This window comes from Galeopterus variegatus, unplaced genomic scaffold, assembly GCF_000696425.1.
Source record: "Galeopterus variegatus unplaced genomic scaffold, G_variegatus-3.0.2 Scaffold14994, whole genome shotgun sequence".
Taxonomy (NCBI): Eukaryota; Metazoa; Chordata; class Mammalia; order Dermoptera; family Cynocephalidae; genus Galeopterus; species Galeopterus variegatus.
The window spans coordinates 2001-12083 of record NW_007741105.1 but is presented as its reverse complement, the minus strand read 5'-3'; the positions used below and the strand labels follow the sequence as shown (position 1 = coordinate 12083).

The 10083-nt window shown below is 33.4% G+C and overlaps 1 protein-coding gene across 1 annotated transcript in view; it reads left to right on the top strand.

The window, feature by feature from the left end:
• Positions 1–9579, top strand: part of LOC103582124 (anoctamin-5-like) — a gene marked incomplete at both ends in the record, with an annotated part of 17312 nt that extends 7733 nt beyond the window's left edge. Inside the window, 4 exons of the mRNA XM_008563806.1 lie at positions 254–369; positions 8816–8950; positions 9317–9422; positions 9519–9579. Coding sequence (XP_008562028.1) covers positions 254–369; positions 8816–8950; positions 9317–9422; positions 9519–9579 — 418 coding nt within the window. The remainder of the gene's footprint in view (positions 1–253; positions 370–8815; positions 8951–9316; positions 9423–9518) is intronic.
• Positions 9580–10083: the final 504 nt, after the last annotated feature.

Sequence of the window (10083 nt, the reverse complement as noted above, 5' to 3'; positions counted from 1 at the left end):
ATAAATAAATAAATAAATAAATAAATAAATAAATAAATAAATAAATAAATAAAAATAAAAAGGAAATCACTATTATTATGGTTTGTTATGGATTCTAGTAAATAATTTCACATCAACGGAATATGAACTCTAAATCTAAAAGTAAAAGAGAGCATTAGCCTTGTTTGCTAACCTTTTTATAAAAGCCATGTTCATTTACTTGACCCTGTCTTTTGCTTTGTCCTTTGTGTATCCTTTTCTTGAATATCTGCAGGGCCAATATTGGAAGCCATCAGAACCTCCCAATCCTGTCAATGAAAGGTACATACTTTACCAGAATTGGGCTCGGTTTTCCGATTTTTACAAGGAGCAACCTTTACATTTGATTAGGTAAGTTCTTTACACAGGATCAGATCAATTAAAACTTGATGTGATTTTTATTCACAATGGCATCATAGTCTATTTTTTTACTACTATTTTTACCCACTACATTTCATAACTTCTTGGTTTTGTATCTACAGTATGGGTTAGCGATTCATTTGGGAGCAGAATCTTGTTGCCAAAATCTGTGAGATACAATAGAGATAGCATTATGGTTAAGAAGTTAGGCCTTGCCATTATGCTAGGCTGGATTCAAATCCAAGTTTTGCCCCTTAAAAGCTGCATAAACTTGGTCAAGTTAGTTAACCACTATGAGGCTCATCTCATCTGTTAATAGGAATAGCAATCGTACTTTCTTTATGGAGCTATTTGAAAATTAAAAGAGATATGTATTTCTTAGCATCATAACTGGCACTTAGTACTTAATCTATATTAGTTTTGTTTTTCTCCTAGAGTCCAGGAATTTAGAAGATAAGAGAAAGGTTGCATATGGATGTTTATACATGGGTTTATCTGAGAGAGCTGTTAAGACATTTGTTCTATGACCTCAATTCTTTAGACAGTTTTAGTAGCTAAGCAAGAAGATGATGGTTGCAAGTTCTTGCTTTGAAACTTAACAATACTACATACATACAGGATCTTAGGAATTTCTTGCTTTGAAAGCAAAAGGAACAGTCAGGCAGTTCCTTACTTGATGCTTACACAGCATCACAGAATCTTTTATGAGACTGACTTTGATGCACCCACCCATCTAAATCAATTGAAATGTATCTCAACAGTTTTATTTAAGGCAAATAAAAGGGAACATTAAAATAAAAGGCACCCAGACAGTTTATAAACTGGTGCATTCTGTAAAATCATTATGAGAATTCTTTCTTGGATGATATATTAATCCATTTTCTGTTGCTTATAACAGAATAGCTGAAATTCAGTAATTTATAAAGAAATGAAGTTTATTTCTGCTAGTTTGGGATGCTGGAAAGTCCAATGTGTAGGGGCATATCTGGTGAGGGCCTTCTTCTTGGGGAGCTCTGCAGAATCTCAAGAAGGTGCATGTTATCATATGGCAAGAGAGTTAGAGCATCCTAATGTACTTTCTTGATCTCAAAACTACCAGTTTCATCCCATGATAACCCATTAATTCATTAACCCATTAATCCACTTCTTAAAGGCCCTGCTTCTCAAATATCATATTGGGAATTGAGTTTCAGCATGAGCTTTGGAGGGGACAAAAATTCAAACCATTTCATATGGTTATTTTAATTGTTTTGAATAATGGTCACTTAATTTCTTGTTATAAAAATAGCACATTTAGGGGGCCGGCCTGGTGGCGCACTGGATAGTGCGCCGCTTGGGAAGCGCGGTGGCGCTCCCGCCGAGGGTTCGGATCCCACATACAGACCGGTTCCCGCTCACTGGCTGAGCGAGGCGCGGGAGCAACGCCGAGGGTTGCGATCCCGTTGCCGGTCCCCGGTCCGGTACGGGGGCAACACTGAGGGTTGCGATCCATTGCCGGACACGGAAAAAGACAAAAGACAAAAATAAATAAATAAATAAATAAAAATAGCACATTTATCAAAAAAATTTAAGTAATAAAGAGATATTAAAACTTTTAACTAAAATTCCACCTCTATTGGGCTCCATAGAAGTAACTACCCTTAATTTGGTGATATCCATTCAAACCTAGTTTTATGCGCATGCATAAAAAAAACACATACACAAATACATTTTTTTCTTTAGAGCAGTGTCATCTTTATCTCCTTTTTTATGTGCTGAGACTTCCATTTTTCATTAACTAATATATTAGTGATATTCTGATCTGTGAATACACAAAGATCTATCTCATACTTTTTAACACAGAATTCCTTATTATGATTTTTTATATTTTATTTATCAAATTTTTTATTGGAAAACATTAGGCTGTCCTAATTTTTCACTGTTGCAATCACTGTTGCCGAAAATATCCACAGACATTTTGTTCTTGGGAAATACTTCAATAGGATATTTCAAAGAACCAAAGTTATCAGAATAAAGGTTTGCATATTTTACGTTGTTCAAAATATATTGGCAGTATTTATTTACCTAACATTATTAAACTGTCTACAGGTGTCTGTGCTATAAGTATTCCCCAAACGTTGTTTTTCATAATCCTAGAAATACACAAACACATTACATCTCAGGTCAGTGCTTGTATATCTGTAATATCTTACTAATACTCACTGATTTCCTTTTACAGCAAAGAGGAAGCTCACATGTTCTGTTTAATCAAATAGACATACTATTATTATAATTGCTTTCCATTTATAGCAAGTTGTACTGCTTTTTCATTTCAACAGTGAGATAATTTTTTTAAATAAATTAAAATTTTTAACAGAAAATTTAAACTATTGATATCTGGGTATAAAGTTTTTTATTATTATTATTTATTAAGAATATTCATGAGATACAAATCTGATTGTACCCCCTCCTGCCCATGATGTAAGGGCCAAATTCATACTGGGGGCATACCCATTACCAGAAATTACTTTTGTACCCTTTGTCCACTCCCAATTATCCCCCTATATCCCTCCCTCTCCCCATTGGGTATAAAATTTTAAACTAGGTAACTGAAAAGGCAAAAAATAAAACATTTATCACAGAGGTAGCAGCTGCAGAAAAGAGCCATTATCTTTAGGGTTTCTTTTCAGTTGTTATATAAGGCAATATCTTTATTCTTGTGAATAGACAATGAAATGTTTAGGAGTAAAGGACCATAATGTATTGAATTTACTTTCTTTCATATGTTTCACAAAAAGACATTTTATATATGTATATATATGCATGAGTGTATATATGTATGTGTGTGTATATATGTATATTTCTATGTACACAAATACACATATACACACACACATATACATACATACTAGTGTGTGTATATATTTATTTATATAGAGAATGCAAATGAAGCAAAATATTTATAATAAAAGAATCAAAGAGTATATGAATGCTCTTTGAATTGTTCTTATAACTTTTCTGAAAACTTGAAATTTTTTCCAAATAGAAATTTTAATAAAAAGAGAGTCCAGAAATAGACTATCCAGGTATACTATTACGTCATTAAAGGTATTTAAATTTTTTCTTTATAAATTATTATGTCTCTAATTATTTTCTTTCATTTAATCATATTGGCTAATAACTTCAAAACAACATTAAATAGTAGTGGAGATAGTGGGTATTCTATAGTCTTGTTCCTGATCTTAGTGGAAATGTCTTTAGTGTGGTCTCATTAATTAAGAAATTATTTTTCTCCTGTACATTATTTTATCATTTCACAAGGGGGCTCAGAAATGTTTTGTTTGTTTCTTTTTTTTTAAAGTCTGATTATTTTAGCACATTATGTTCTCTGTCAGTTTTCCTGGTTCCTGGTGGATCTTTTCTATGTGTGGCTTCTGTTTGTGTTTTTTTTTTTTTTCCTTTTTGTCTTTTTTCGTGACCAGTAACAGGATCGCAACCCACGGTGTCGCGCCCACACCGCACTCAACCAGTGAGCGGACCGGTCTCTATATGGGATCCAAACCCTCGGCGGGAGCGCCGCTGCACTCCCAAGCGCCGCACTCTACTGAGTGCACCACCGGGCCGGCCCTGTTTGTGTGTTTTTTAAAATTTTTTATTATGAAAAGTTTTTGTGGATTATAGTTTTAAATATTAATTATTTTCCAGTGTTTTGATTATTTTCTTTGGACTCCAGTTATATGTATATTTTGTGTTTATTTCCTGTCTTCATTTCAAATAATTTCTTTGTAACCCTTTTTACATCTCTTTTTCATTTTTATTCTATTGATAGGTTTTCTGTTTTTCTTACTGTCCTTTTTGTTAGATTTTCACTTAACTCTCTCATTATTCTCTTTTGAGTACCTGATAATTTTAGCATCATTTCCTGTTTTTCCCCATTTCTTTTCTTAATTTTAATATTTCAGATGTTATATTCACAAATATTTATTTGAGAGTGTTAATTCAATGTGCAGTTTTATTATTATTATTATTATTACTATTATTATTATTACAGTGTTTTTCAATTGCATGTTATTCCGGGAGACTTTTTATCAGCTGAAGTTTTTTGTTTCACATTTTCTGTGTTTGTCATTGTTTTATACGGTTTTGAATGAATGTGCTCTGCTTGTTTCAATTTGTGTTTAATTCATGGACAGAATTTCCAGCACTAGAGCGCCCTCTCCTGTTAGTCCTTTCCTCTTCCAAGCAGTTTATGGATGATGGTGGACAGTTGGCATGTGCTGTTTCTTTCATTTCTACAAGATCCTGTTTCTTTCATTTCTACAAGATCCCCTCTTATTTATTTATTTATTTTTCTCTTTAATGGTACACTTTCAAGGAGTACCACTCCTCTTCTCTTGATATCTAATTCTTTGCCAGAAATATTGCTTCTCTGAGGCCGCCCCTTTCAGCCTTGCTCATTTCAGATTCTTTCTTAATTACAAAGTACCAAAATGTGTTTAGATTCTGGCATTTAGTCGAACTTTGTTCTAGGAGTTACTTGATCTGTGCTTGTCTATGTTCTCCACCCTACTTTACATTTTTTTTCCCTAGAATTTTTTTTTTTCCTTTTTGTCTTTCTTCGTGACCGGCAACAGATCGCAACCCTCAGTGTCATGCCCGTACCGGACCGGGACCGGCAACGGGATCGCAACCCTCGGTGTTGTGCCCGCACCTCGCTCAGCCAGTGAGCGGCCGGTCTGTACATGGGATCCGAACCCTCGGCGGGAGTGCCACCGCGCTCCCAAGCGGCGCACTGTAGCAGTGCGCCACCGGGCCGGCCCATTTTTCCCTAGGATTTTTTAAACATTTTCACTATTCTGTTTCTTAGATTTGTAGCAGCAGGTGTTAGAACTGGGTTTATTTTTTTAATTACAGGTAATTTCAGGATCATAGTGTTCTCTATCATGATACTGAAGATCTGTACTTGGTTTGGTGTTATTAACGCTCCTTGTTGATTTTATCATTTTTAGGAAAGATTTTGTGAGGATGTCAAAATATCCTCAAAAAGAGAATTTATTTATAGATGCATAATTACAATTCACATATTCCTTTAAATGAGAATTTATTAAGCATCACTAGATATCAGACAAAGGGCTAGGTCTACAAAGATAATCAGAAAATGGCTTGCTACCATGAATTTGTTGGCAGGAACATAAAAAATGCATAATAGTTATAACACAGTGGTACTTATAAAAGAATAAAGCACAGAGGAAAAAGCACCTGCCTTAATGACAGCCTCAGGAAAAACTTCATGACATTCATTTTTGAGCTGTGACTTGAAAGATAAGTAGCAGGATGCTAAATAAATAAGCTTAGGTAAGAAAATCCCAGGCAAAGAGAGCAAGTGCAGAGCACTGGGCTAAAGAAGAGCATTGTGCATTTAGTTCTTTATGTAGGAGGGTCAGCAAGGGAGATTTGTGTGTTACCTGGAACAAAATCGTGAACTATGCTGAGGTGAAAAGATGAAAAATTTGAAGGAGGAAGAGAACACTGTTCAATTTTTGCTTTAGAAAGATCACTCTGTTGGAAAAAAAGATAATTTAGAATAATACAAGACTCAAATCAGAAAAGTAAGGAAGCCGTTAAAATTTTCAGCAATAAATGTTGAAAATCGTATCCAAGGCACTGGTAACAGGAGGCAGAGTAGACTATGGGTTAGAAAAAGATTTTTTGTGATAAAATTTATTAGGCCTAGTGGATGATTGGATATGGAGGATTAAAAAAAAAGGAGGACAGGATGACTTGGAGTGCCTATAAAGAGATTTAGCATATAGGAATCTGAATCCCTAGATTTCACATATTTCATATTATCTCTATACCATATTTCAGTTTCATATTCAAATATTTAGGTAGTTTTTCCTGCCTTTTGGCCACTGATCATTTTGACTTACATAATATTGGGGGGAAGGGAATGGAAATACCAAGGTTGCTGTCGCTGGCTATTAGTCTGTAATTTTACACGCCCTGTCAACCCATTTTTTCTTTTCAATTTAACAGCCCCATATAATTTTTCTTCTGAAGTCACCTATTTTGGATGTTTTATTGCTTAGAAATAAAACTGATATACTGCTATATACTAAATAGCTTAGAATAAATACATTGACCATGAATGTTATGGTGCTATTATAATGCCAAGATAATATAATAGCTAAGTTTCTCAGATGTCTATGAATTCACTATAAAAATGAATCCTTTTAGAACAAACTTTTGCATTCATTTATTTATTCAAGACTGTTTTCAACTCAACTATGTCATCATTCTTTTGATTATTTACTATGTCTCAGACTAGTACATTATAGAAACACAAAATTAGACCATTTCCCTTACACAATATCTCATACCAATATTCTTGAATCTCTTCTACTTATTGGATGCTATGTTAGATGCTATGGGGCCACAGATGAGTTGAAAATCTAGTAAATGAAATGAAAAGATTAAGAAATATCATAGATATAAATATATGGCACATTTTTTTCTAAGAAAAAATAATAGTCAAAAGAAAGGGTTCTCCTTATATTTTAGTCTTTATAGAGTGTCTCATATTATTAGATTCTCTCATTTTCTTTGTTATGAATAAGATAAATATTTGTTAAACCTTAAATGTTATTTGAATAATCTATGTTTTTCCCATAATACAAATTTAAGATGTCTGTTTCTACTCTCTTAAAAGATGCATTAGTGGTTCATCTGTTACTGTTAAACTCCCCAAGTTCAAAGTTTAGTAAAATTATTTCTACACTTGCACATATGATAAATGCTCATCTGATTTCATCTAATAAATGTTCAGCAATTTCTCTTTTTAAAAACATTTCAATAATAATTACAGGCCTAGAGTTCTTGAAGGCCTTTTAATTTTTAATTCTCAAGGAATAAGATTCTTGAAATTTGAAAAAAGTAGAACTTTAAAAATAAAGTTGTTGAAATACTCACTTTCCATATGAATTACTGAGGAATTTTTAAGTTGTCTGTAGTATTAATATTGATATTATGCCTTATAAAATTATTGATTTTGGAATTTTTTAAACATCAAATGGACATAGACATAGTGAACAGAAAATTGCACAAAGTGAAATATTTTTATACTTTTTTTCTGATTTTGATGTTATTTAGTATTACAGTAATTGTTATATTTTTCCAGTAAAAACTGGGAAAAAGCATGTTCATTCACCCTAAGTGTAAGTAAACCTAAGGGAGTTGTGAATGGCGGATTAACAAGGGTATATGATGGCATTATAACTTAATTTCAGATTTATACTGATTTGGAAAGCAGAATAAGGGAAAGTAACAATGCAAAATTGCTTATCATCACTGAAAAGAATGAAAGAAGATGGTACAAGTTCTAAGATACCTCTTTAATTAGAATTGAATTTTGAAAACTGAAGAATGGGATGTTCAATAAAATTAATATTGAGTATGAGAAATATACTTTAAAATCTCATCGAGAAATGAAGATTATAACCTTTGTGTTCAGAGTGTCTTCCTTTTAAGCATGTTTATAAATTATAATTTAATATTAAATGTTTTCATAGAATTATATAACATGCTATCACAACCTAAAAAGGATCACATCTGTCTGCTTAGGGCATGGGGAAAGGCTCACTGATTTGGTGAGTGGGCTCTATGTGGATAAGTTGGAGGATTAACCCTGTTGAAAAACAGCCACCACAAAACGTGGTTTTCTGAGGCAGAGAAAACTGTGTTCTCTGTTTCCTAAAGAGGGACTTAGTTAAAAAAAAAATCAAAACAAAACACCACTTGGCTGTGAAGCTCGGACACTTATGCCAAGTAATGCTGTCACTTTTCAGCTCTTTGTAAAGCAAAAGCTGAGCTGCATATTTTACGGAATTTTTATTAAGGCATCATTTTTAATTCCTTGGTCTGCTACCTATGTCACAACTCTGTAAGCATTATTCAGAGATCCAAACTTGAAGGAAGATAGAAATTTATACATACAGTGTGGTCAGAGTACCTTCTTCAATTTGAGAAAAAAGCAGTAAAACAAAAAGTCCATGCAGATTATGAATGTGGTTTTGACTTGTTAAATAATTGCTAGAAGTTACGTTGCAGAATATTCTGTAGTTTATTTCAAAACATTTAAATTCTCTTTAAAATGTAGAAGATCTTCAAATTATCTTATTGTTTAAAATTTAAATTTAAAGTCCATTCAATTGGCTTCCTACTTATATTTGTTATCTAGTAATCCTTACACCAGTCCTTACACTATGGAATAACCATTATCCTATGTTTTTTCGTGTGGAAACTAAAGTTTAGAGAGTTACTTAGTAACTTTACCAAGATTATATGGCTAGAAAGCAGTAGAGCCAAAATTAGGGTCCATGCTTGCCTAAATATAAAGCCAAAGCTCTCTGTACTATAACATTCTTCTAACTTATGATTCTATTTTTACTCTCTTTCACAGGAAATATTATGGAGAAAAAATTGGTATCTATTTTGTCTTTCTGGGATTTTACACAGAAATGCTGTTCATTGCAGCTGTAGTTGGTTTAGCTTGTTTCATCTATGGTTTATTATCAATGGAAGGAAACACAAACAGGTAAGTGCAACTGGGTTGCCCAAATTAGAGCATCTTTATCTTATACTGACTGAAACTATTGTTACTATTTCCCTGGCATTTGCTCCAGAACGTTTCCTTATGACAGCAGCTAATTGGTATTTCTGAAAATAACCCAAACGTAGCTGGCCCCTCCCCACCTTGTGCCTTATAGGAAATCTGCTGTTCATGATGGGCTCTAAAGATTCTATTCCTAAAGCATGACTTGACCAGCTGCAGAAACTGCTGCTTCATTGCCCTCTCTGTCACATGTTAGAGTCTAAACAAATGGTTGTTCTTGTAAGAATAGCTTGGACTTTCAAACAAACACGCATCATTTTAAAAATAACTTGGCTGTTCCCTCTACAGCATTGAAATCTGTGACCCTGCGATTGGAGGTCAGATGATCATGTGCCCACTCTGTGATATAGTATGTGACTATTGGAGACTAAATTCTACGTGTTTGGCTTCCAAGGTTTGTATACATTGTGTTATGTGGAAAAGACTTGGAATTTGTCTCCTTTTATATTGCATTTGATACTAAGTGGTCTTTGTGATATTATTTTTACAGTTCTCTCATTTATTTGATAACGAGTCAACAGTGTTCTTTGCAATATTCATGGGAATTTGGGGTGAGTATAAAGTCCCATAATAAAACAGCTTTCTCCATATTATATGTCGTATGGCCCATTCATATAACATACGCAGATGACATAGCTTACATACCAAAGGTGGTTTTAAATCATTGTGTCTTAGCTAGCGTCATTACATTGAGGGAATCCACATCAATGCTCCTTGGTCCTTGATTCACAAAGGTCTCTATTGAATATCTGCTTATTTCTCTAAGAGACAATATAACTTTTGAAACATCAAATGTATTCATCTCCCACTGACTGCCAGTGCCATGGTAAAAACAGGCTGTATAAATACTTAATTGAGGACAGACTAAATATAAGTATTTGGTGGCTGGTGGATACTGAGTCATGGATACAAACTGGAATGCTTTGCAGTGAAGGGTAGGAAGTGCTTTTATACAAAACTTTTGGTTTGTTTATAATGAAAATAGATAACCATCATAGGAAATTCAAGCAATATGTAAAAGCAAATAAAAATTTTTGAAGTTTTTTTTTTTTTTT